The sequence below is a fragment of the Camelus dromedarius genome, chromosome 1 (assembly GCF_036321535.1).
Source record: "Camelus dromedarius isolate mCamDro1 chromosome 1, mCamDro1.pat, whole genome shotgun sequence".
Lineage (NCBI taxonomy): Eukaryota > Metazoa > Chordata > Mammalia > Artiodactyla > Camelidae > Camelus > Camelus dromedarius.
Window position 1 is genome coordinate 120,557,655 of NC_087436.1, and position 27,022 is coordinate 120,584,676.

The 27,022-nt window shown below is 55.4% G+C and overlaps 1 protein-coding gene across 4 annotated transcripts; it reads left to right on the forward strand.

Annotated features, from left to right (window-relative positions):
- The first annotated feature begins 32 nt into the window (after window positions 1-32).
- Window positions 33-23,501, forward strand: TRMT44 (tRNA methyltransferase 44 homolog). 4 transcript variants are annotated; one of them, XR_010381996.1, is made up of 11 exons: window positions 33-697; window positions 2,395-2,509; window positions 4,012-4,231; window positions 6,196-6,264; window positions 7,027-7,134; window positions 8,392-8,463; window positions 11,266-11,372; window positions 12,870-13,053; window positions 14,958-15,336; window positions 16,232-17,644; window positions 22,866-22,898. XR_010381996.1 is itself a non-coding variant. In XM_031438214.2 (11 exons), the coding sequence occupies exons 1-11, from the start codon at window positions 73-75 to the stop codon at window positions 23,072-23,074; spliced, it is 2,205 nt and encodes a 734-aa protein (XP_031294074.2). In that variant the 5' UTR covers window positions 36-72; the 3' UTR covers window positions 23,075-23,501. The 4 variants fall into 4 exon arrangements, 3 of the variants coding, with proteins under 3 accessions (XP_031294079.2, XP_031294074.2, XP_031294088.2); XM_031438214.2 differs by having other exon boundaries at window positions 36-697; window positions 17,528-17,644; window positions 22,866-23,501; XM_031438228.2 differs by having other exon boundaries at window positions 563-697; window positions 4,041-4,231; window positions 17,528-17,644; window positions 22,866-23,501.
- Window positions 23,502-27,022: the final 3,521 nt, after the last annotated feature.

Consider the following 27,022-nt stretch of genomic DNA (forward strand, 5'->3'; position numbering starts at 1 on the left):
CCATGACGCAAATACGCCGCTCTGCAGCCTACGTCATCGCGGTGCGCCGCCGGGCGCTGGGTGCAGCAGGCCATGGCTGAGCTGGGTCGGGTTGTCGTGCGCGACCCGGCCTCCCTGCTCCCGGGGGGCTTCTGGGCGGGGGTGGCCGTGTGGCTGGAGAGGCCACAGGTGGCGAACAAGCGGCTGTGTGGCGTCCGCCTGGAGGCCCGGCGGAGCGCCACCCTACCCCGAGCCGAGGCCCGCGGCCCCGGGCCGAACGCAGGCCCCGAGCAGGAGGAGCAGGCCGGGGCGGGATGCCGACCGGAGGAGGGCCCGGGACCCGGCCAGCGTTTCCCCGAGGAGGGGCCGGGCCCCAGGCCGAGCGCAGGGCCCGCGGAGTCCCAGGGCCGGCGGCAGCAAGGGGAGGCCCAGAGGAAAGCAGCCGCAGCGCCTCTGCTCTCAGGGGCCCCTGAGCAGCGCGGCAAGGCTGGAGCCGGGGAGGGCGACTTCGCCGCCTTGCATCTGGATTCTCTCTGGGACGATTTCTCCCAAAGTCTCGCCGGCGGCAACCGAGAGTTGCTAACCTTCCTCTCCGGCTCTGGGGCCGAATCGCAGCCAGAGGCTCAGCACGAGCTCGACGTGGTTCTCAGAACCGTCATCCCGAAAACGAGCCCCCACTGCCCGCTTGGTGGCCCGAGGAAAGAAATAGTCGTGCAAGGTAAGTGTTTCTGATAGTGGCGGGGTCAAAGATAAACAGCCGGAAGCCAGTTAAAGTGGCGAGGGTAGATTTCTATTAGTAATATACTAACAATAGGGAGAGGACCCCAGCGTGAACTGAATTCCACTTGGATTTGTGCAGAGGTGACTGGGCCTTTTAAAGGGAGAAAGAAGGTGTGGGGAGGGGTGGGTGTCTCAGTAGAGGCAAGAAGGTGAAAAATTGACCCAAAAAAGCAGGAAAGGTGCAGGGTTGGGGGGGTTGCTTCATGTAACACTCATCTGGGTTTGCTAACTGGTGCTTATGGAAGTCAGATCCTCCCCTCCCACATAGGCTGCGACACTGGGGCCGGTCTTCAGGTGTGGGCTGGAGCAGTCAGTTCTTCTGTCAACCTTGAGTTTTCTCATGTAGGCACTTTAAGGGGCCCAAGGTCATCTTAGGGATATGGCCTTGAGCTGTTAGGAACTGGACTAGTGTTTGTTCAGGTCTCTGTAGGCCAAAGTTGAAACCTAGTTGAGACCCGGCTCAGAGGAGCCTGGCTAGAGTTTGGTCAAGAGGAGGATCTTTGGTAGAAGATGCCGTTAGATTAAAAAGCAGGCAGTCAGTGAAAAGGTGCTTGAGGCACCAACTATACCAGTTCCCTTGCAATGCCCTGGGGAGGTTGTAGGTTTTTGATTATTTTTGGAGGAGGCACGTAGAAACGTAGAGGATGGAGTCGTTGATGGGGCGGTACCTGGAAGGCCCGAGGGAGAAGGTGAAGGAGTGCTGGACATTAGGTGATAGAGGAGTTAGCAGGTAAAGGCATAAGTGGAAAGGCTGGCTCCTGGGACGCTTGTAGGGGCCTCCCTTTATCTCAGCGGGCAGCCGTGCTGATCCTTCTCCCACTTGGAACCTCATTGACTTCTGCTGCTGCTGCACCTCTCCCGCCTCTAGTTGGAGACAGCTCTCAGCTTTTCCGGGCTCATGTGACTAGATGGAGCCCATCCACGTAACCCAGAGTACATCCTCTTCTGAGGTCTGTAACCCTTACCACGTCTGTAGAGTCCCTTTTTGCCACGTGGCACAGCGTAGTCACCGGTTCTGGGTATTCGGGCGTGGGCATCTTTTGAGGCTCTTCTGTCCACCACAAGCAGCACTGAATTGCTGGTAGGTGTGTACTCTCCGCCCTATTCGTATTGTCTGCTTCTGTGTCCTCACAAGACTATTCCCAGTTGTCCTCTTCTCCGGGAGGCCCTCTCTGACCCTAGTGCCCAGACTAGTTTAGGAGCCCTTCCATCTTTTATCACCTTCTCCATTTCATCCCTACTGGATGGAGGGGTTAGTGCATCAGGGCCCACAAGGCCTTCAGACGTGGACTTCTGTGATCTCACGTTGGCTTCACTGAAGAGGAGAGGCCTGCTAAACCTTTCTCTTGGTGAGGCAGGGCTCCTCCCAACAAGGAGTGCCTCTCCAGGATTGCTTTCTACACTTGTCTCCCACTGAGCATGGCTGCCATGAGCCACGCGGAGCAGGGGTGCAGAGGTGCACGCCTGGGAGGCAGCAATGACTGAGACGATCACTGTTGTAGTTGTAAACTGGGCGGGGAGAAGCCCTGGGGCTGAAAGCAGGATAATGGGTTCATCACTGTTTCTAAGACCACTCCTGATGAGACCCTGAGCTGAGCGCTTTTCATTTATCATCCTTATCCTTCTTCCCCTCAGATGTCCTCAATGGAACAGTAACGTTTTTGCCTCTGGAAGAAGGTGACGAAGGCAACCTGAAGGTTAAGATGAGCAATGTGTATCAAATTCAGCTCAGCCAGAACGAAGGAGAGTGGTAAGGACTAGAAAACTGATTCCTTTCTCTCAGTGTTTCGTGGTTTCAGTTGATTGTTTGCTCGGGCAGCTGTGAGATGCCAGGTCGCTGAGGAGAGACCGGACTCTCTCAGGCATTTTGGCTATGTGCTTTCTAGTTGGTGTTTCCTGGCCTGGGCTTTGTTCCTGCTGGTGGTGCCTGGATGGCCATGGCCTGGCTGGAATCTTCTGCTGTGTGTAGCCTTGATAGTTAGTAGCACTCAGTTCCAGCAGCAAGTTCAAGTAAACTCTATCCCTTTGTTACTTCAGTGTTTCTTACAACTTGTTAATTAAGGGTAAGTGTAAGCTTCCTTTTTTATTTCCTGCTGAGGCTCACGCGGTTTTAGACATGGTAGGAGTTCAGTGATGTGCGTTGTAAAAGTAACAGTGTAATACGTTCCGGAGTTCCACGTGGTGTTTGGGCCTGTCCAGAAAGTGTGAAATTTGGTTTACTTCGATTAGGTATTTTTTCAGTGAAAAAGTCAAAAGGGTAAATTCACTCTTATCTCTGCGGTTGATGCTTTCCAGAGAGCCACATGGGCCTGTGCTTTCAAGAACAGCTGTCAGGATCATGTTTGCTTAACCCACATGGGCGTTGCACACAGTTTCATAAAAAGCCGAGGGGTCCAGTGGGAGAGCTTGCTTTGGGAGTCACACAGGACCTGGGTTCCCCCCCAGCAGTGTGGCCTTGAGTATGTCGTCTCTTTGGCCCTCGGTCTTCTCACCTATGAAATGGGTTTAATAATTTTTGAGCCCCCTGGGTTGGGCTTCATAGGGACCTGTTACAGGCTTGGAAGCTTGATGGGAAAGTCAGCACCTACAGGGTGAAGCTTCTTGACAGTTGACTAAGGTTGCCCAACGACCTTCCCCCGAGGCCTTTGCATCCCACTGCTCTTGTTGGAAAGTGTGGAGTAAGGGCAGACCCTGTGAGAAAGCCGTGTTTGCCTGGGGCAGTCACTGATGGGCGCTGATGCCGGAGCTGGGGGGTGAGCACTGGAGCTGCTGTCCGCTGGGCTGTTAAGGAGGCCCAGCATGGGGCCCGGCCACAGCAGGTGCTCAGTGCATTTGGTGTGGAGTAGTCACGTTCCATTCTACCTGGTGAACCAGCATTCGACATCTGAGTTGCACATGTGAAATGTATAAAACATTGAAAAGTTAGGAAAATCCTTAGACATTTTAGAATCTGGCTAGTTAGTGCGTGGAGCAGAAGGTGAGAAGAATTGTTTGTCCATCCCTCTGTTGGGCTTTGTGAGATGTGTAAATGCATTTTTAACGTTTGCAAGAGAAAAGGAATTTTTCCTGCTTTTTAAATATGTTTTTCTCTAGTAGATGAAAATTCTGCAACTAATTCCAGATGTTTTCTGTTTTGGGTAAAATATTTTATAATTGTAGCTGTCTTCTTTCTTTTTGGTAAATATAAATGTATAATTTAAAAATAAGAAATGAAACCAGCCCTGCTTATTCGTATTTCTCTTATTTTTAAAGGTTCATATCTGTTTTAATTTTCTGTCCAGAAAGATGGCATTCAGATGGAATTGTTTATCCCAAACCCACCTGGCTTGGAGAAGAGCTGCTGGCCAAGCTGGCCAGGTGGTGTGTGGAGGGCAGGCAGAGTGGATTCAAAAGCACCCTGTCCCTCATCTCCATCATGAAGTACAGCAAGGCTTACCAGGAGCTTAAAGAGAAGTATAAAGGCATGGTCAAGGTAACTCTGGAGAAGGATGCCTGTGGCCCCACCCCCATTTAAGTTAGGTGAGGGAGGGGAGGTACCAGACTGCTCCAGGCAACATGTTTTTCCTGTGTTCCTTCTAGCTTCATACTGATGCAGATATAAGTCAAAATACACCCAGCTAAGGTCCCCCGCTGCAGCCTGTACTTTGACGAACTTAGGGATTCAAACCACAAAAGTGCTGGCGGTTGTGTTATGGAAAAGGACTTTTCCCTTCTTTGTCTTGGTCTTTTTTTTTTTCAAGTTACTAATTTTTTTTCAAGAAAACAAAAGAGAAATGTTTAATTTAAAACAACTGAACATTAATTACTAAATTACCATGATTTTTAGAATAAGCTTAAAGATATTTTAATATATGAAAAATTAAAGTACAGAAAATATACTTCCAAAAAGGAGATCTGTTTTGTAAGATGTAAAAAGAAAGTGACGGCAAACACCTGTGTGCCCACACCGGCTCAGAGATGAAGTGCTGCAAGCCTACCTTGCTTTGTTGTCCATTGCAAATACTGCAGTTTTTACAAATTGGAAGTTTGTGACAACCCTGGCTAGCTAGTCTTTTGGCCCCATTGTCCAACAGAATTTTTCTCACTTCATGTCTCTGAGTCACATTTGGTAATTTGCACTCTAGGTCAAACTTTTCCATCATTATTGTGTTTGTTATGGTGATCTGTGATCAGTGACATTTGAACTAACTCCTACAACTCACTGAAGATGAGTGATAGTTAGCATTTTTTAGCAATAAAATATTTTTAAATTGAAGTATGTATTCTTTTTTTTAGATGTAGTGCTATTGCACACTTGGTAGACCACAGTATAGTGTAAACATAAGTCTCATGTGGACTGGGAAACCAGGAGATCTGGGTGACTCGCTTTACCGTGAAATTCACTTTGTTGGGGGTATTCTGGACCCAACCCCGCAGTCCCTCCAAGATTCCTGTGCTAATGTAGTTGGCCCTCATTTCTACTCTTCCTGGTCCATACCTCGCTCCCTTCTCCCAGAATTAGAGATTCATCATCTCCATGTACTTTTTAAATCAGTCCCCTGTGGCTGTTAGCAAAGCATCCCCAAAATCTTAGGCTTGAAACGATCACCACTCATTCCTGCTGGAGTTGGTGTGGGTCCTGGGCTGGCTGGCTGAAGCCGGGCTCCCCTTCTCTCCTGGGTCCTGGCCTAGGTGCTTCATTATCTTACTAACTATTCAGCACCTTCCAGAAGGGACTTCTGTGTTCGTCCACCTGTGTAAGTTGTTCTTGGTGATGTGAGAACTCTTGTCTGAACTGTCTAATCTGCTGTGACAGCAGACAGGGAGCTGAGCATCTAACACTGGCCCTTGGTTTTCCTCTCCTACCAAATACCTGTCCTGCACTTACGGATTTTAATAATGGGCCTCACACTTGCCCAGCCCACGTTGTACAGTCAAAGTACCTGAGGTCATCCTGCATGCTCATTGGTCATGGGCTCTGTCCTGTTTCGCAGACGAGGGGTGGGGACAGAAGAGCTGAGTGACACTCCCCACGAGTGACGGCAAGTCACTGATAGATCAGGGGGTGGAGCGCTGACCTCCCGACCCCTGTCCCTGTGCCGTCCTCGACAGCCCCGCCCCCGCCCGGTGTCCCTGTTCATTATCCTCATCTAGATAAGCGGTGAGGGTGGCCTAGCCAGGCACTCTCCTCTGATGTGCCAATGTCTCACGTACTTTATCGCAGCACCTACTCTGGGTTCCGATGCTCTCGGTGTGTCCTGTTACATACGGATACACTCAAGGCTTTGTGTCTTCATGCAGACCCCTAATTGTAAGGGATTTCTGCCTTAGGAACGGCCTTATTTTATTTTATTGCATGATTAGTCCAGTTTGACTTCTGCCTTATGGGGACACTTTAATGTTATGACATGGTGGGGGCGGGAGAGCAAGTCACATCTGCTCTTGAACGTGTTTTAGGTGTGGCCCGAAGTAACTGATCCTGAGAAGTTTGTATATGAGGATGTGGCGATTGCTGCCTACCTGCTGGTAAGAACGTGTGTGATCTAAGCCTCAGTGGGTGGGAGGCAGCTCCTGGGAGGCGGCAGTGGGCAGCCGTTTATCACGTCCATAGCTTAGGGGTTTGTAGTTCTTTTTGCCCAGGTTGGCTGCACATGTGATTTTTTTTATTCTAACGTTTCGTGGTGCATAGGCGTAGGACAAGTTTGAGTTGTGAAGCTTCACTGCAGGGATTCGAGCTGAACCGGTGCCTTCACGACTCACAGCCGACATGGAACGTGGAGGTGCCGGCTGACGTATCTGTGCCCCGCCCCCCAGTCCTAGCGTTCGGCGTTTCTGGTTCCAGACCTTCCTCTTCCTAGGCAGCTTGCTCACCACCTAGATTTGGGCATGCCCTTTAACTTCATAGTCTTCATTCTCTTATCTATGAAATGTTTAGATAATTTCCGACTTTCTTTCAACTGCAAATATCTGTAGCTTCTTGGAAATGAGATAGTTTGTTTTGTTTATCAAAGTGTCACTTGAAGAGTGTAGAGAAAGCCTGAAGAAGCTAACGGTAAATCTGAAGGGCTCTCGCCCAGAGATGCCCACAGGAGCGTGGGCTCCGGATGGAGGAAGGCGGCTTGGGTGCCCAGGTGGCATCGGACGAGAACAGTGGGCTGGTCCCCACCGCCCTCTGCTCCCCTGCGTGTAGCCTGTTCTGGGAGAGCGATTTGTAGTCCCACCTGGGCTTGAGTCTGAGCTCCTGTGGACTAGAGTGAATCACAAGCTGACTGTTTTTTCTCTTCTTAGATTCTATGGGAAGAAGAGAGAGCTGAGCGCGGACTGACAGCTAAGCAGTCCTTTGTCGACCTCGGCTGCGGGAACGGCCTCCTGGTCCACATCCTGAGCAGTGAGGGGGTAAAGCAGGCTCGTTGCCGTTTCTTGTCCCTTTGCTAGAGTGTCTTCAGGTCCAGCACAAGATCTTTCTCTGCTGGTACGATCTGGCTGTCGGAACAGTGACGGCTAGACTGTGTCATTGGAGAACAGGTGGCTTGTAAAATGGGAGGGCAGAGACGGCAACCTCACTAGACTAGGAGAGGGTTCTTGGGGACACGTGGCCTGTGCCTGTGAAACGGCACGCTTTCAACAGCCGTATGTTTTTGTTGTCAGTGTTTTCCTGGAAAACCCACCATTTCAAGGCATGGGGAGAGGAATAAAGGATAAGGTGGGTTCTGTCTTTGCGAAAATAAACTCTGGCTCAGGACAGTCATATACACATACATGTGAAACTGTCATACTCAGTCTTGCACCCGTCTTTGCATAGGGAAGCGCAGGCAGTGAAGGCTTAGAGCAGCCGCGGCAGGGGAGCCACTCAGGCAGCCTGGCCATCAGCGCCTGTGCCCCCAGCTCTCCGGCGCCGCCGCCCCTATGTCTGGCGGAGTGAGCTGCTGATCAGCAGCTTCACGCTGGAGGGCAACGGCTGGGATTGAAGCCCACTCGTGCTGACCCGGAGGCTGATTTTCTTCCAACCACAGCATCTGTCCTGTGGATGGACAGTCTGTCCTCAGCTGTGGGGCTTTGGAACAGATTTTTTTTTTTCTTTTTTTTAATGGTACTGGGGATTGAACCCAGGACCCTGTGCGTGCTAAGCATGTGCTCTATCATTTGAGCTATATCCTCCCCCGGAACAGGTTACTTTTTGAAGTGTTTTGTAAAAGGATGAGTTTGTGATACCTAAACAGGTTGTCCGTGGGATGCCAGCACATCGGGCGGTGACCTGAGAGTGGTGCGGTGGGGGGGGGGGGCCCTGAGAGCTGAGTGTGATCACAGTGGGGGGATGAGACCCACCCAAGAGGACGGGTCTTGTTTCTGTTGCCCAAAGCAGCAGGTGCGCCTGAGATCTGAACTTAACTGAGAGCAGGTGAGCCGTTCCCTCTCCAGGTATGTTTCCCGGGGCTGGAGGTGCTCCCACCGGCCCGGCTCCTTGTCTCCTTCATGGAGACTCAGTGGTGAGGGCTCTTCTCTGTGCCCTGAGGGCGCGAGTGTCTGCAGGAGCTGAGACGCGCGGGGCCTCTCTCATGTCATACAGGTGGCGACACCTACAGAGCCTGACGCGTTCTCGCTGATCTGTTACAATGCACTGACCTTAACCTTTGATTTCTGAAATTGTTTCAGCACCCAGGCAGAGGGATTGATGTCCGCAGAAGAAACATCTGGGACATGTACGGACCCCAGACACACTTGGAGGTACAGGCTCTGTTGGGTCACGTGCCCGCACACAGTTGTCCCCGCTGGCAGTTGTTTCAAGGAGCGTATGTCTGCGTGTGGGTCAATCAGAACTACTAACTGTAACAGCGCACCTTCATCTCAGTGTGCTGAAGCTTCAAAGGAGGGTGGGCCTTTTGCCTTTCCAAAGCCTGGGGGTTAAACTGAAGAGAAGATGCTGCCCTCTGGAGCCGCAGGTGCTGTGTCCGCCCAGGTCTGGTCCACACCTTGTGTCTCCCGCGGGCGCTCACGTGCTGTCTTTGGGGCAGAGGACAACCCCTCAGCCTTCTCACACGTTCTCTGGGGCCTGAGACGGGCCACGTGTTCCGACACTCACTTGCAGTTGGGTGCCCACCCTGCCGGGACCGGGCCAGGGTAGGGGCGCCAGGGGGGGCCTTTGAGGAGCACACAGGGGGCACACTGCTGAGCCTCAGGTGCAGTGCCGTGGGCCACAGACTCCCTGTGACACGGATGGCACGTTTGCCCTGAGCCCTCCGGTAGCCTGATCTCAGCTGTGACCGCCGGGCTGGAGTGAACCCAGCTGCCCCAGCTGTGGTCGGGAGCAGCTCCGGCGGATCAGAGAGGGGTCTCCCTGGGGAGAAGGTGGGTGGGCATCTCCTTGGCAGCACCCCCCTCAGCAGGTCTGGGGTCAGATGTCCACCCCTGTGGGTCTCTGGCCCAGGTCTTTGAGCCAGCCGGGGGCGCCCAGCCATGGGGGCCACGTCCTTAGCTCTGGGGCACCTGGGGGCCGCCACCCCTCCCGACACAGGGCTTCTGCCACTCAGCTGCCAGCATTGCCTCAAGACCTTTGTCCCTGAGCTAAAATGCGTGCCTGTCACTAGGACGCAGATTCTTGTCTGCCAGAGGGCAGAGTACTGTGTTCTTACACAGCTGATCAATTCAGGCTCCAAGTGCTGGCAAGAGGCCGATCAAAACTAAAGCAGGCGCACAGCTGACCGCAGGCCCCCTGTGCCCCGGGCAGAAAAGCAAAGTAAGTTCTTTGGGTAAAAAGTTCAAACAGCAGTTGAATTGGGTCTCTGTTTGAATCATGGCCCCAGGGAAGAGCTGGCCGGCGTGGTGTGCCCTTGGAGAACAGGCAGAAGAGTCTAGCTCTTTATTTGAGTTTCCCCAGCAGCCTGCTCCAGACTCTCCCACGGGGTCCGGAAAGTCGCTCGGCAAGGCCGGCTGGGAGAGTGCCGTGCCCTCGCCCCGTGCGTCTTGTCCTGCTGCCCCTGGACTCCAGTCGTAGTGCTAGAAGAGTCCGGCGTGTTCCGGGGTCAGGTGAGAGGCTGGACGCCAGCCACACCTCTGGCACGCTTCTGCGTGGCCCGAAACGCGGGGGCCTTTGTTGGCGAGTGCCTGGTGTTCACAGGCTTCTTAGTGAGTGAGTGACCCCTGTGAACAGGCACAGTCTGGACGTTCAGAAGGCCAGGCATGGGGGACGGCTTGTTGTCTTTCAAAACCGTGTTTGATTGTAAGCAAGAGACTGATAAGAAAAACATGTGCTTTTAATAACAGCATGTGGTGATCGCCCTGCCTTAGTTTCGTTAGTGGAGCTATACATGAAATAGAAATACTGCAATTTGCTACATTCAAAATTTCAATTAAAACTTTTTCTAAAATAGGTGGGGCTTTGTTGTCCAGCATACTGTTGGAAGGATAACTGTAAATGTGGTTATTGTAATTACTAAGTGTAATTGTGTTTTTATAAATGTAGGCCATTTAAAGAGATAGGCAAATTTAGATCTAGAATGGGTGGGAATAAAGAATAAACAGTATCAAAAAGTTTGGTTTTCCTGCTTTTAAATTATATATAGACCATTTTCAGTATTTTACTGAAATTATTATTTTTAGCACTTTAATGTATATGCAAACAGAGGCACACATGCTTATTTAAGAGCCAAAAGAAGAATTTAAATTCTATTTTTGTATCCATCAGGTCTGCAAAAGTCTCTTGTGTTGTAGTTTTATTGTTAGAAAGAATGGCTTTGAAAGTGTTAATGTAACGTCTTCCCTGTTTGTTCTGATCGAGGAATAACACATCTACTTACTTCCAGTTTTTACTGGCAGATTCCCTGTTGAGATTTGATTTAAAAATTAATGATGGTCTGCTAATTAGCAGAAAGGATGGGGTGTTCATTTAAAGTTTTTAAATCATAAAGCAAGCTGTTTCTAGGTTAACTGCAGAAATTGTCACAGTGGGTCACATGCTACTCAGTGGGTAAAAACTTGCCGTCTTAGAGTTTACAGAAAGTAACAGTCTAATGGGGAAGATATACACCTGCTTATGTGCATAGATGCTTCCTGTATGGTGTTGAGGTGGTGTCAGTGGGTCATGGGGTGCACTCAGATTATCCCCAGGCCTGGCTGCTCTCCAGGCCCCCACCCTTCAGGCCGTTTCTGGCTTCCATTTTCTGCCACAAGTAGAGTGGTTCACAGGTCCCATATTCCTCTCACTCCCTCTTCTGTTTATGTGAAAAGGATATTTTTAATTATCAGGAGATGAGCACTCAGACGAGTGATGTTGGCTCCTCGGTAATGGTGCTAAAAGCTGCGGAATTCCGTACCCTCGGGCTGGCCTGCACCAGGAGCACTCGCTCTCACGCCTAGTCCAGCCTTGGCCTTTTGCACTTGAAGACCCGGCAGCCCAGAGGGGCTGAGCCGGGGCGGGAGCAGCTGTGGTTCCGCAGAGGGGCTCCAGCCTTCATCCCCTCTGAGTCATGCTGTCTCAGTAGCTCTGCTTTTATTCACTAGATGTTCGGACGTTTTGTGTCTTTCTTTTAGGAAGGTGCAGTCACACCGAATGATAACACCCTTTTTCCTGAAGCTGATTGGTTAATCGGAAACCATTCCGACGAACTGACACCCTGGATACCTGTCATTGCAGCCAGGTGGGTAGGTGGAGATGCTGGCACGGTGGGTGGCTGGGGGTCTTCTGTTGATTGAGCCCACTGACCATGACAGTAGCCACGGGATGCCTGTGGCTGTTGAGCACTTGGAGTGTCGCTTGTTCAGATTGTTTAATGATAATATATTGGAATGTTGGGTTACGTTTAAAATAAACTCCTCCTGTTTTATTTCACTATTTACAATGTAGGTACCAGGAAATATAAAATGATGCATGCGGGTCGCATTCTATTTCTGCTGTGCACTGTGGTTAATTCTGCAGTGTTTTTATCCAGTGTTGAAAGGTGTCTTTTCTGGGAAGTTTTTCTGGTAACAGGAGGATTTGCCTGTTGGTATGAAGACTCTCTGCTGAAATATTTGTCTCTTCAAAGTGGGGGCGCTCTGCATTGGTCAGAGATGGCTCCTGCTTCAGTGTTGGGGAGACTTCATTGAGATGGGGGCACCCTGCTTCCCCTTCATATTTCATTGCCAGGTCTCATCCAAGGTTCTCTTCGACTGACTTAGTGATTGATTTTCCTTAAATTGGGGTCAGGTGATTTACAGTATTACATTAGTTTCATGTGTACAATGTGATTCAAAATTATAGATAATACTCCATTTATAATTACTATAAAATAGTGTCTCTGCTCCCCATGCTGTGCGGTGTTTCCTTGCAGCTCGTTTTACGCAGAGTAGTTTGTGCCTCTTACTGCCCCTCACCCTGTCTCTTCCCCTCCCTCCTGTCCCCCCACTGCTCGCCACGACGTCAGTCTCTATGTCTGAGTCTCTTTTTAGAACCTTCGTCCGTTTTATTTATTTATTTAATGGGGAGGGTGATTAGGTTTACTTGTTTGTTTATTGATTGCCACATTGTGATTGTACTTCAATTAAAAAACAAATCACTCTCCGGTGTACAGGATGGAGGTCCTGGGCACTGCCCCAGGACCTCGCGCACGCTGACTCGCACGCTACCCCTGAGCTGCGCCCTCCTCCCTCGTCTTACTTTTAGATACAACACGTAAGCAACAGCATGCAGCCTTTGTCTTCATCCGAGTTACCTCACCAAACATGACGCCCTCTCGGCCCGTTCTTTTGCACTGGTTTAGAACAACAGGTCAAGGGGCAAGTCTGAATCGTTCTGTGCCTACTTCCGAAATTTTTTATCCACAGCTGAAATCTCAGAGTAGTTCAGGGGGTTTTAGATAGCAGTTGCTGATATACACAATAGAAAATGTAATACAGTTGATGGTGAGTGCAGTAGGAAAACGTTTTTATAAGAGTAATTAGATTCATTTCTGATTGGGAAGATACCATGCTATGTTGTTTCTAGAAATTAAGTCGGGGAAGGCTGTAATTCATTTTTACACCAGCTAACAGAATTAGCCAGCAGCGCGTCAGTGGCGTTCTGTCCTGGTGCACTGCTGCTGAGGCTTTCAGCTGAATTTTCTTTAATGAGTTTATTCAAGACTTTTGGCTTCTGTGGTTGCTGGTTGTCTTTGAAGGTCTTCCTACCACTGCCGTTTCTTTGTCCTTCCCTGCTGCTTCTTTGACTTCATTGGAAAATACCAGCGGCGGCAGAGCACGAAGACCCAGTACCGAGGATACCTGGATTTCCTCACGGAGGTGGGGTCGGCCTGTGGATTTCGCGTAGAGGAGGACTGCCTTAGAATTCCTTCTACCAAAAGGGTACGTCCTGATCGCCTTGGCTGTTCTGGGAGGGTGAGGTGCTGGTGTTTAGATGGGAAACTTGGAGCCTTGCCACAGAACCAGTGACGACACTGTGGTGTTTGGAAGTAAATGTCCCAAAGGTGCCTGTGCTGGTTCCAGCGCCTCCAGCAGGCTGGTCTGGGTCTGTGGGCCCCTCCTTTTCAGGCCTTCGGGCACTTCCTCCCCAGGCCCGTAGCAGCTGTGTGAGAACCCTCACCTCGTCTTCACGGCCTCTCTAGAAGCTGTGAATGGCCGTAGGGGACCTTCCCAGAGAAGCTGTCAGCTTACCTCTTGTACAAATTTCTGGCCTCAGTGTCTGAGGCTGAATGTTCTAACTTCTGATTCGGATTCCCAGATAATTGGCTGAAATTGAAGTTTGCTTCAGAAATACAAAATGATTTTCGAATTTCTCATTAAAAGCCTCACTAATTCAGATTTACCTGAAACGTAATTTTTCCAGGTAGAAATTGACCTTTGCACTGTCTACGACCCTGCTGGGCAGTGAGGGCAAACTTTTTTTTTGAAAAACAAAACACAAAAGCCAGTCATTCAGATCTCAGCTTGGTGGCTTGACAGCGGTGAAAAGGATCGGAGACTTGAGCTTAACTCTTGGCCCTGCCACCCACTTTCTAGCAGTGCCCCCGTGGGCGCATTATGAACGCTCCGTGCCCAAGTCCTCCCCTGGCGCCGGGCCTTCCCCGCAGGCGCTCGCCCGCTGGCAGTGGTTGGGGCCCTCGGTTGGCTTCAGGCACGTCATTGCTGTCACTGCTCAGAGTCATTTTGGAAATTCCCTTTGGGACTCATCTTCAGAGCCTTCATGACTGTCTCCTAAATGTCCTCTGTTTTGGCAAGTCACAGTCTCCTGAGGTTGGAGTTGAATTTTGAAGCTGCGCGAGTTAGGGTCATGCCAGTGGGCACGAGGACCTGCAGTTTTGATGTTTGCCTTTGTTGTTCTGTTACTAGTTGCTGGAGACCATGGACTCAGGCTTAATCTCCTGAGCCTCAGTGTTCATGTAATTGGATGGCTTGGGGGTCAGATGCAAGCGTGGGTGTCCACAACAGCAGTTAACGGAGGACTGGTTACATGCCAGGCACTGTCATTCCCACACAGGAAGTTGTCGCCTGCCCAGGACTGCACAGTCGGCAGGTGCAGAGCTGGAGAGCAGTAAGGGGTGGCTCTGGTGTAATCAGATTCTCTCCCCTCCATCGCCTGTCACCTGGCTTTCTGGTTTGTGCCCAAGGAGGACGTCCTGAGAGCCTGTGTTTGTGGCAGCCTCGCTGGACGGGGTCTCTCTCCCAGGGGCTCCTGAGGACGACCTCCGTCTGGACACACGAAGAGGGAAGAGAACAGTGTGAATTGGGCGTCTACACCCTGCCAAACGCTCTGTTAGGTTCACACACTCTTCCCCGCGCTCTGGCCAGGTTGACAGAGAGACTTCTCATTATTTCACAGCCCCCTCGAGAGCTCCTGACCCCAGCAGGGTCCGCCTGTGGGCTGGGGCAGGGTGCAGGGAGGACTGACACAGGGACTTGTTTAAGATGGGGCACAGCTGACGAGCCCCGTAGATGTGCCCTTGGCCCATGCGTGCACGTCAGGCCCCCGCGGGGTCCGCGCAAGGAGGTGTCGCCTGGGCTCGAGCCGTTGGGCCCGTGCGTGCGCGTCAGGCCCCGCGGGGTCTGCATGAGGAGGTGTTGCCCAGGCTCGAGCCGGCAGTTGTTTCTTCTTTGAATCACTGATTCTGGATTAGTTTCTAGAAGAAGGACTCCTTTCATGGTAGGTGTCTAACCTTCCAAGGGATTTGTGCTCCAGAGCGAGGGGACCCCGTGGAGCACGTCGACGTGCTCCTGGAGCTAAGGCCTAGCTCTGCCCGTTTCTCCTGCAGGTCTGTCTCATCGGGAAATCCAGAACATACCCAGCTGCTGCAGAAGCTTCCATGGATGAGCAGAGGACGCGGTACATTAGTAGCAGGCGGGGCTGCCCCGTGAGCCCACCTGGCGAGGGTCTCGGAGCCCTGGAAGCCGCGGCCGGACATGCTCCGGGGGCGCAGGCCAGCCAGCGAGGGACGGAGGCCCGGCCCGAAGGACTCTGGCTGTCTGGGTTTCACCCTAGAGAAAAGGCCGAGCGCGTGAGGAACTGTGCCACCCTCCCTCGAGACTTTATTGACCAGGTGGTTCTGCGCGTGGCACGTCTGCTCCTGGGCGGGCAGCGGTCAGACGCTGGAAGTGCCCCCCGTGGGGGAGTGGAGGCCTGGAATCGAGGAGGTAACGCCCACCCTGGCTCCTTGCTGGGCTTCAGGCAGCGACTCTGTTCACTTTTCAGAACCAGCTAAGAAGTGTGGTGGTTTTTAATTAAGTATATTTTAAAGAAGCTGTGAGGCCACTGATAAGCGCACTTGGGGGAGGGTACAGGTCAGCGGTAGAGCACGTGCTCAGCATGCACGGGGTCCTGGCTTCAAGCCCCAGCACCTCCATTAAAGCAGGTGTTTCTTCGTAGTTCCTTTTAACATACAGGACTTTGGGTGCCTCAGTGGTGAAGTCTGGGCCCTTTGTTAACCTTTACAGAAATGCCCAAGTTTTAGGGTCCAGGGTTACTCGTTTTCAACCCATAGAAATTATCCAAACAGAAGCAGGTTACTGAAGGCCAGAAAAGTGCACTGGCCACTTGAATATACATAAGAGTTTGGAGATACTATGAAATGGTCATTTAATTCTCTTTGAAATCTTCAAAATGCAGAAGTCAGACAGGAAAGGTAGATGCTTGTGTCTGATTGTTCTCATGGGACAAGCCACGTGCTGAAGCTCAGGCTCTCAGGAGAGCCAGGAATCAAACAGTCTTGATTATTTTCAAAAGTTGTTATGAGCATTTAGAGTCCCCAGGGCTGCTGGAAGGAACTGCTTCTTTCTTGCCTCTGGAGGGCACTGTGGGGCTGCCTGTGCAGCCCAGCCTTGGCCTCTGAGTTTTGGGGTCACTGGGGGAGATTGGGGCCCCACCCTCCACCTGTCAGGGGCCCTGTGGGTGGGACGGGCCAGAGAGGGCTCCGCAGGGGGTCCTTCTCCCCACAGTCTGGTCTTCCGTGGGCATCAGTGGTGTGCTGAGTCTGTCTCTGTCACCCCACCTGTCCCATCTCTGTGTCCTTGTGACGTCCCCCTCCTCCAGGAACCATCTGACTGAGCATCTGATTCGGAGGCTCTCTGGGCGAAAGCCCTGGCCGGCGCCACCCTGGTCCAGGTGGCTGACCACTTGGGTAACTGCTGACAAGGCCGAGGTGCCATGGGGTGTTCTGTGGGTCGGCACCCTGCTTCCTAGGTGCCCCTTCTGAGGCGGGCCAGGTGGAAAGGGAGGCCGGCATGCAGCCCACGGTGAGACCCGCAGGTGAATCTGAAAGTACGGACTTTGACTTTTAATTCCCAGGAGAGCCCTGTTGTCCACAAGATCTTGGGAACAGTGGAGCAGGGGAGGTGCTGGCCTCCTGGAGCGCCTTGTTAGAGGGCACAGACTGGGCTTCTCCCAGGCCCAGGGGAGGTGGCAGTGGCTCTGACTGTTGGGGCTCAGGCCTCCCGCCCCCAGGAGACCTCAGGTGACCGGGTGCCGTCCTCCCCAGGTGGGTACCTGTAAGTCTGGGGATGGTCCAAGATGCTCCCGCTGCCCCACAAGGCGTGAGCGGCCTGCCCCCTGGCGCGGACATGTGCCTTTAGCCTCTGAGCTGCAGGTCTCACCCGCGGTGGTCTTCCCTCCCGCGGTCACTGGAATTAGTGACTCTTCCCCAGCCTGCCCCCAGACTTGGGACCACCAGTGTTTCTCTGCCCTGCCCAACGTATGAGTGAGTCCATCCCTGGGACTCCCTAATCCCAGGCCTGGTATCTCCCCTCTGCAAGGCATGGCTGCCGGGACTCGGGTGGGAGGAGGTGGTCCCTGCCCTCTTGCTGGGGTCAGTATACACATGAGTCAAAGGGAGCAGCGGGCAGTGCAGGGCTGCCAGCTCGAGTCCGCACCATGGAGTTCATGAGGGGCAGGACCCAGGAGGGTGGGGAAGCCTTTCTGGGCCGATCTTTTGTTTTCCCTTAGGTGGCCTGCCTCCTCTCAGAAGGGGTTCAAGGCGGCTGAGAGGTGGGCTCGGTAGATGAGTTACAGCACCTGCCCCAGAGCAGCAGCCTGTGCTGGGGTCTGAGGGCTGGCCCGATGCAGTGCTGACCCTCCGTGTCTGGGAGGTTCCCCTGCGGGTGTGGCCTGCGCGGCCCGGCAGGTGGGAAGCCCTTGGCCCTCAGGTGTGATGACTCTGTGCCCACTTCCACCTGTTGTGAGCTGTGACCTGGGTCTAACAAGATCGTCATGATCCTTCTTGTGCATGAGGATTTAACTTCATAGAACTCGGATTCAGGGCCCCGTTGTTTCTGCCTATGTAACAGGTTTGTAATAGACTTTTTGTTGTTGGGGGATCCCCGTTTTCAACAGGGAGCCTTTCCTTGGCAGAAGTGGCCAGCGAGCTGGACAGGGAGACTCTGCAGAGACTGAAGCGCGAGTGCGGGGGCCTGCAGACGCTGCTGCGGAACAGCCACCAGGTGTTCCAAGGTAGGGGCCGGCCTGTCCCACGCTCATGTCTCACTGCGGGAGGTTGCTCGCCTTCCCTAAGGCTGTGAGGAGTACCCCCTGCAGGCCTCCTTCCCTCTCCCCCTTTCTTATGAAATGAACTTTATTTTCATGGAGTTTTAGAGCTGGAATATAGCCCCCCCTGCGTGCACCTCACGTGGGGGCAGAATGTGGCTCACGCCCCTGCGGCTTTGATTCTCCCAGCCTCTCCCCCGGGCTGGCCCCCCCCAGGGTGTGCTGCCTCCTCACGCAGGAGGAGGAGCCTGCTTGCTGGGGGCCTCCTGTCTCCCAGGGAGCTTTTCTGGGTGGAGCTTCGTTTCTTGCCTTCCTTTGGCCTCTGGCTGCAAATTGGGAGCACGCTGAGCTCCCAGCGAGGCCCTGGGCCCTTAGAGGAGGGAGGCCCCAGTTCCTGCCGGCCCCCCGCTGCGCACCTGCTCTCCCTTCCTCCTGCACCCCAGTCCCCCAGGGCCACGGGAGGGAGAAGGGCCCAGGCGCCTGTGTGTTTTTTCACCACCGCCCCTGCCCTCCCAGAGTGTGTGGTCTGACGGGGAGGGGGTGTCACACATGTTTACATGGGCACCTGGGGTTCAAAAGAAGTTCTGTTAAAGTTACCAGCGTACACACAGCAGGCCGTGTACACGTCAGCCAGACGGTCCGTAACTTGTGTTTGCTTCTTAAAGTTTTTCCCCCACTTTCCTTCATGGAAGTCTGTGAAAGCACATCCCAGCTAGCTTGCTGGTCACCCCTGAGCACTGCAGCGTGTGGCTTGAAAAGTAGTGGGCATCTTCTTGTGTCACCTGAATGTCGTGGGTGACGTTCCCACCCAGGGAGGCCTGGCCTAGTCCCGGGGAGACGTCAGGAAGGCTTCACTTAGGAAGTGACAGCTGAGCTGGGACTGGGTAAAGGGGACGGGAAGAGCGTGTCTGGCAGAGGGAACAGCATGTGTGAAGGGTCTGAGTTGGAGAGGGACCGGGTAGGTAGGGCAAGCAGGCTGCAGGCCCCGAGGCCGCGAGGAGGGTTGGGCCCCTGTGGCTAGTGGGGCATGATGACTCCGTGGGACTGTGGGTCTGGCTGCAGCGTCACTGCCTGTGCCCCCACAAAGGGCCCTGAGCCCGGCAGTCACCGGGCCACCTGCTCTCTGCCTTGCTGGGCACCGCAAGGGCCAGGTGCAGCCCCCACGCCCAGCGCCTGGCCCTGTGCTGCATCAGAGGTGGAAGCAGCTTTGATGCTGTTTCTGTCAGGAAACAGCACATGGAGGCTGGGTGGGGGCTGGTGCCGTTAACCTCGAGCTCGCTCTTCTTTCCAGGAGGCAAGTGGGGGCAGGCACATGGAAGACGCGCAGAATGGTGGGTCTGGGACGGTGGGGTGTGACAGTGTGCTGAGAACATGGGCTCGTAGCCGACCAGGCCGGCCCAGGGCTGTCCTCTCGACCTGGCCCCCCTTGACCTCTGGGCTCCCATGAGGACGCACGCTGCCCGCTGCCTTCCTTTCCCCAGCTCGGCCCGCCCCCACCTGCTTTGCCAGTGGCCTGTGGGCTGGTGTGTCTGTGGGCCCTTGACTCCTGACGTGCTGCTGTTCTGTCCCCGAGGCTCCCTGCTTGCTCCCTGCCCCGCCTGGTGCCTGGCTTTCTCTGATAGTAGGGCCGGAGTGCCGTCTCCTCCACGAAGCCTTCTTCCAGGCAGCTTCCCTCTGCCTCCACCCAGTCCTGCCTCCTCTGGGACCCTGTTCCACACATGCTTCTGTCACACATCCTTCTGCAGAGGTTACATCACTGCCCCAGCTCGGCTGTGAGCTCCCTGCAGGCGGGGCCAGGTCTAGCTCTGCAGCCTGAGAGGCAGCCCAGAGCCCCTTGCATGGGCACTCACCGTTTGCCCAAGGATGGAGGAGTGAGGGTCCCTGTGAGGAGGGTACATCCGCCCGACCCCTCTTCATGGAGGGGCCGACCTCTGTGGGCAGGGCCTCCATGTGCAGCTGTGTGCCGGCAGTTGCTCCCTGAGATGACACCTCCCTGTCCCCAGGACCTGGTGGGGAGGAAGGCACACCAAGCGGAGGCCCAGAGCCTTGGGACAAGTGGCCTAGTTGGGTCTGCGTGGGGAGGAGGCTGCTGGCCAGCTGTGCCCAGGCTCTTGCAGAGGTGAGGGGAGCCATCGTGGCAACACAGAATTGAAGTCTGACCTGGCGCACTGGGGCTGACCCGAGGGCCGTGGGCACGTGCTGGGCCCAGAGGCCTTGTCTGAGCCCCAGGGTGTGGGCTGATCCCCCACCCTGAGCTCTGTGCTCCTTCCAGGCTGGGTGGTTGGACAGTGACTTGGGGGAGCACACCTGTCCACTCCCGCGGCCCGGAGACCTCCTGGGGGGCTGAGTGCCGCCTTCCCTTCCCGGCGGCGCCTTCGGTCGGCTGGTCGGTCGGCTGGTTGTCCTTTCAGAGCCGCGCTGCTCTCACCTCAGCTCAGCTTCACTTGGGTAAAGTCTCCTGCTACGGGGCAGGGAGCCCCACAAATGCAACGGGCGTCTCCGGGCTGGAGGTTGCAGGGGGCAGGCCCCTCGGGGAGCGGAGGGGCAGGGGCAGGGCCGAGCCCTGCTGCGCAGAGCTGTATTCAGCTCAGCGCTCATCACAGCCCAGAGCGGCTGCTCCTTCTGCTGTCCCCAGCACAGGTTTGGTTTGATTTCGTAAAATAGTGTGTTTTTCCATCATAAATATGCGTGTTGGGAATGCTTTTCTCTGCAGTTCACATGGAGGGCACATTTATTTTTGGAAACACTTCTGAGTAGGAGGCTTGGGGACTGAGCTCCAGTAAACATTCGGCTCCCAGTCATGCAAAACCTATGCACTGGAGCTGCGCCTTATCTCCGTGTCAGGTTTTTTTTAAACCAACATGGTTGGTTTCTAGTAATGTTTACACGAATGAGGGGGTAAAACCATTTCAGATGCCTTCAGTTCAGCCTGCACTGAGCACCTGGTGGGCCGGGCGCCCCAGGGCCACCCAGCACAGATGGTCACCGTGCTCATGGCCTTAGGATGTGGACGCAGGTCGGCTAGGTCGGTGACTTGCCCAGGGTCTCCTGTGATCGGAGGGCCTGGGCTGGTGACCCAGGTCCAGATGGACTCCAGAACCCGTGCTGCTGAGCACACTGCACTGTCCTGGTAAATTGTAGTGACATTCTGGAAGAATCTTCAGCTGGTTCCTCGGGACACTTTGGTTAAGGTCACGTCTGTTGTCAGAAATGGCGGAGAATCCGGAACAGGAGGTTCAGCAAGTCCAAGGGAATTCGCACTTAAGGGAGGAAGTGGGTTCAGAACCGTCGGGTGAGACGTGAACTTTGTAGAGCATATTTTGTGCCTGTAGTTCATTTAAAATCAGGAGCACATTTCTACACAGGGAGAGTCCGCTGTCCGGCCTGTGAGCTGGCTGGAGCGCGCCCGCGGAGGCACAGGCCTGCCGGGCTGGAGGCTGGGGGTGTGGGGAGTGTGTGCGTCAGCCGGCCTGGCCACCTCAGGACTCCCTGGCCTCTGCCATCGGCAGGGCCACCTCTTGGCACTAGTGCCCACTCCCCAGGCCCTACAAATACTGCCTGGGCCCCTTCTCCTCAACTCTGCAGGTACTGCTCCAAAAACACGGCTAGGTTTCGTCTTAAACCTCCAGAGCAGGGCCTGCTGCGAGCCAGCCTGTCCTGACGGGAGGGGACCGGGCCCGGCGTCTGGAGGGTGGGGATTGTACCCAGCTTCAGCCCCAGCAAACCGCTCTCCCCCAGATTTCTCCTGACCCCATTCAGGCCATCAGGGGTGCCTTGTCTTTCTGGGGAGCACACTTGAGGAGTCCGGCTCCCTGCCCCTGGCTGGGACGTGTCATTCCCAGCTGTGCCAGGAGGTGCTGCTGTGGGAACATCCAGCTGCAGGTGGTGGCGTCTCCCGACCCCCGCTTTCAGGCTGGCACTCAGCGTCTGCTGTGTAGGGAGAGAAGCCCTGGAGCAGGCCTGTGGAGGGAGGGAGGCAGGACCCCGCCTGGCCCTCAGCAGGCGCTCCTTGGCTGCCCCGGGGGATGAATCCCTGCATTGTGTCCCTCCACGCTGAGCGGCGCCTCTGCGGCTCCTTTTCTGGTTTCAGGGGAAAGTATTTAGTAAATACCAGTCTGCAAAGATGGACAGGCTCATTACTGCGTGGCACGAGGCCATTTGAAAGCGAAATTCAAGCCTTAATCCACAGGTCCAAGGTCTCCTTAGAAGCTGGAGAGCCAGGCGTGTTCAATAAGCCTCCTTTATTTCTCCCAAGTCTTGGCGTCTCCAGGTGGTTTGCAGCTTCCAGGGAAAACCAGCTTGGGTTTGGTTGATTTGGCCACATTTCACGAGGAGATGTTGACTTCTCAAGATGAAACGGCCAAGTGGAAACTCCTGGGGGGCTGTCAGCCAAGTGGGGGTGACCAGCTCAGGAGGCAGTTCTGCAGGGGGTCAGCTGATGGGCCACTGCCCCTGCCCTGACCTTCCCCTGCTCAGCTTCATGGTCACCCTGCCCACACGGGTCTCTCCCGCCACATCTCTCAGGGCGTCTGCTCAGGGCAGGCGTCTGAATCCCTGCACGTGGAGGCCTGCTGCCCCACCCTGCTAACAGGGCCACGTGCCCCCTACCCCTGCTTGCTGTTTACTCTTAGGGGGCTCCCACAGCCTGCCCCTCGTCTTCACCAGCCTGAACCTCTCCCGTCTCACTCCGTTTTCTCTCTGTGTTGCGGAGATGTGTTCTCGAGGACCAATGCCACTGTGCAGACGTCCCGACATTTTTCCTGATTGGGGGGAGGCCATGCATGTGGTCTCCCAGGTCCTTAGTCTTGTTCTACAAGTCAGTCCCCCTTGCTGTCCCAGCCACCCGCTGGGCCCCACCTAGATCTCATCACCACCAGAACTTCAGACGCAGGGCTCCTCCCCCTTCGCCTGGTGTCCAGTAGCTCCTCCCGACACCTCCATCCTGTCCTCGCTCCCTCATCCCCTCCCTCATGCTCCACTTTAGGTGGGGACCAGGAGCCTCAGGGGTGGGTAGGGGGCTGGGGTCCCTGGTCGGGACCCCATTGCGTTGTTTCTCTCCCACTACCAAGGGCACTGGGGACTCTGTCTCATGTCTGTGTCCCCGGCCCTGGCAGCTGCCATCACAGACCCTGGGGAATTGAATTGACAGTTAACTCCTTGGCTGTGTCTTTTCTCTTCCCAACCCCAGTCGTGAACGGGCAAGTTCGCATCCGCGACTGGAGAGAAGAGAAGCTATGGGAGGAGAAGGAACTGGAAGCCCGCAAAACCCGCATCTGTTGGTTCTTCACTCATCACCCTGACGGCTGTGTTCTGCCCTCGGACTGCTGCCCGTTCGCCCACGGGCCCGGGGAGCTGCGGCCGGCCCCAGCCACCAGGAAGAAAAGGCAGCTTCTGTGAGCTCCTTTTCCCCTGCGTGCAGAGGCCAAGCCCCGAGAAACCCGCCGGGCTCCCCGGGCCGCAGCTGTCCCCCGTGCTGTTCCAGGTTGGGTTCCTCAGGGTTCTCGCGGAGCGTAACCCCGCCCACCCCGCAGACACCCCCAGAGCGCGGGGTTGGTTTTCGACACGGTTACTCTTAAACGTGTTCGGCATCTTTATGTCAGAAAGGGAGTGTGACTGTTCTTGTGGCTCAGAAGACGCAGGGGGTGCTTGAACCGTCCCTTCTAGGGGCATGGGTTCAGTGTGTGAGGACATGGGGCGGCCGTCCCCGCCAGCCACTCGCCGCTCCGCGGCCGTTCCCCTCTGCTGCCCTTCTGCCCTGCCTCTTCCCCCCACGGGAACTGGTCCTTCTTTTGATTCCAGAAAAAGAAATCCTCATGTGCTTCCATTTACAGTTGTTTGCAGTTTTACCCAACAGGTCGTGTCGGTGATGCTGTCCTGCCCCGTTTTCTGTGGGGCGTGTCCTGCCGGCCTTGCCCTCGTGTGCTCTCCCCCGTGCGGGGCTCTCGTGGCGGGAACGAGGCCACTCTGAGAGGCGCCTCTGCCCGGTGCAGCAAGGCAGGGCTGTGGCTGCCGCAGGGCACGGGCCCTTCCCTCAGGATGCCGCCTTTGCTGCTCAGAGTGTGGCCTGACGGACAGCGTTCACCCCGTGTGGGGGTCTGTCCTGGGGCCCACCCCAACTGCTGGTCAGGACCCCTGAGGTGGGCCCAGCTGGCGGCTGTGGCTCTCAGAACCGCAGAGGGGCTGCTGCAGTGCACTTGGCACCTGGGAGCCTTTCATGCGCTGCTCCCTCTGGGTGGAAAACACTTCCCCATCTTTCCTGCTTGGCAAGTGCCCGTCCTTCAAAACCCAGACAAACCCAGCCCTCTGGGAAGCCTCTCTCCCCCGGCTCCGTTACTGAGCCTTAGGATGGGCCAGTCCCCATCACACGGTCACCATCCTTCTTTTGGGGGTCCGACCCCAGGAGATTCTCGGGGGTGTGGGGTACCCCTGGGTCCTCTCCTTGACTCCAGGTCCTGACTGGAGTCAGGTCCGTTTCAGGTGCTCAGAACTGTCTGTTGAGCGAAGCTCAGGTGTCTGCCAGCGTGTCAGCCGTTTGCTGCCTTCGGATCGCTTTCTGCCGACACCTGAGTACTGTGCTCTGTAGTGAGTGTTTTAGTCTTTGGAAATCCACATGGCAGTCAGTAGAGTTTAATTCTTGAATGAATTTCAAGAGCTAAGTATTTTCTCACAAGTGTAGATTTTTTTTTTAACAGAAAAAGTCAAGAAATGCAAAACTTCCTGTGAATGATTCAAGAATACCTAAGGCACAAGCCTGTTGAATTCCTCTTAAAAGTGGGGCTCAGGCAGGACCCAGGCGGGCGGGCAGGGCCTGGGCGGTCCCCGTAGGCCCTGACGCCCAGACTCAGATGTGCCTTCTTCCTGCCTTGCAGATGCCCTTCCTGAGAGCTGCTAGGCCTGAGCCCAGGTCGGGGGTCAGGGGTCAGGGCTTGGAATGTGGCCGCTTCAGATCACAGCCTCACAGGTGCTCCAGCCCACGTGCTGCCCCCAGCCCCAGGCTTTCATGAGTCCCATGGGCCTTTGGCCCTCTTACTCAGGGTTCAGGGCCCATTGCAAGGCCCCACCCTCATTCCTGGAACTCAAGCCCAGTGCGCTCAATCCCCGGGCCACACTGGACAGCCACAGCCGATGCACCATCCAGGCAGAGGGACACTGGGGGCAGGGCACGAGGAGACAGCCAGCAGGTGTTGAGAAAAAACAAAACCGGCCCAAACAGACTGGCTTTGAATGTGGCCTCAGCCTCTTGGCTGTGTGACCTTGGGCAGGTTAGGGAGCCTCAGTTTCCCCATCTGTAAAGTGGGAATTCCCACACCTCCCGCGTGAAGCAGAGAGACGCACATGGTCATTCCAGCGCACGTAGGCGGGCAGGCCCCGCCTCCGTCCACCTGGGTCTGTGTTCTCCGTGGTGGAGATGTATTTGATGTATTTCCTGTCATAAATCACAATATCACACCTACCCACCCAGAACCCCTGGAAGGGTGGCCACCAGCACCTAGCCCTGGCCACCACTGATGGGATGAGGCCTGAGGATCTGACCCTAGGGAACCAGCCCAAAGCCAGACTCACTCAGGTGGGAATCTGACCCAAGAGGTGCTGAGCGTGTGGTTAGGTGGAGGGTCCTGAGCAGGAAGGATGGCAGCGCCATGTCCCCATAGGCAGGGTCCGGGAACTGTCTCCTTCCCTGTAGCTTGTAGATCCTGGCAGACATCCTGGGAAATTGGTTGGCGGCTCCTGCAGCCTCGGCTTCTCCACCTGTAAGACTTAAGGGGATGGAGGCCCCCGTGGCCGCCTCTGCGGCCCTGGAGGCGGCAGGGCGCGCGGGCCGAGGCCGAGGGCTGAGATGGAGCTGGCTCAGGAGACCAGCAGGGAGCGCGCCTGCCCTGGCTGCTCATCCTCAACCCAGAGAAGCTGGTTCCCGTCCACACTCTCTATCCCAATGTGAAATCAGACAGAGAGGTTGAGACTGTTGCCTAAGGCCACACGGAAAGTGGCAGCACCAGAGCTGGAACCCAGGGCTGCCTGGCTCTAGTGGGCCTGGGATGCGGGAGGAGAAGGGGCTCTCCCTGCCCCTGTGGGTGCTTCACAAGAAGACACATGCCCTGAGGGACAGCTAGGGGCTTCTCGTGACCCGGAGCCCCGGGGGAGGGGGAGGTCACAGCTCCGGATGGGCCGTGCCCTGACGGCACTGCTGAGAGGACTCTGTGCAGAAGTACTTTCCACAGCAAGGGGTGAAGCAGAAAGAATTTATCTTAAACCCTTGGTGCCACAGAACAGAACTTGGTTGGAATTCCCTATTTCTTACACAGTCCGTTTAATCCTGGGGACCTGACTACTGAAAACAAAGTGGAGCCCTCACCCGACCGCCCGGGCCACGTGGGAGTCACGACCATCCTTCAGAGCCAGCTGAGCCCTGCCCAGCTCCACCCACGATGCTCAGTGCCGACTTCGCCTGACTTAACCTCAGGTCTACACGCTCTGCGCGACCCGGACGGGTCCCTCCCTCCGGGCCCCTCCCTCGGCCGGGGGTCCCTCTGCCCTGGGGATGCAGGCCAAGGGCTGCGTGTACTCCTCCCCCGCGGAGGCACCCGCCTGCCCAGAGGCTCCAGCAGAGGCCCAGCGGTGTTGGGAGCCATTCCTTGGCACAAGTGAAAACCACAACTCAAGCTCCCCCTCCTGCTCCAAATGAAAACCGCTTGGTTAGCCAGGCAGCCCGCCCTCTGTCGGCTCACGGAGGGCCTGGCTGCAGCCGGGGAGCTGGGGGCCTCAGCAGCAGAGCCCCCAAGACCGCCTGCTGGCTTCTCATTGGGCCGACCGAAGGCACTGCCCCATTGGAGCCCACCTGGCACCAGTCATGGGGTCAGCATGTGGCCTGGTAGGTCTGGAGAGCCTGTGACCTCTCCAATTTCCCCAGCCTGGCCTGGGCCACCGAACCCCTCACGACACCCTCCCCACTCCCAGCACTGAACCCTCCCTCCCATCCCCCACAGCTGCAAGGGCGAGCATTTTGGGCTGTGAGAGGCAGGGCGGTGACATTCCAGGCAGTCACCCCAGATGCTAGCCTGCTGCCAGGGGCCGTGAGGGCGGGTGGTGCTGGCGCCCCTGTGGCCGTATACTGCCCATCAGGAGCCCTGGCACCCCCTCCCCAGCCAGAGATGAGGCCTCTGACTCACCTGAAGGCCACTCCGAGTCACCCGTGTGCAGGCAGGCGCTCGGAGGCCCCAGTGGGACTGGATGGAAGGGAAGCCTGTCCCGCGTCCCATCATGGCTGTGGGGTCCATCTGCCCCAACCATGGTCATGCAGTTTCGACCACGTAAACAGTGGCTGTACCGTGAAATGCTGGCTGTGTT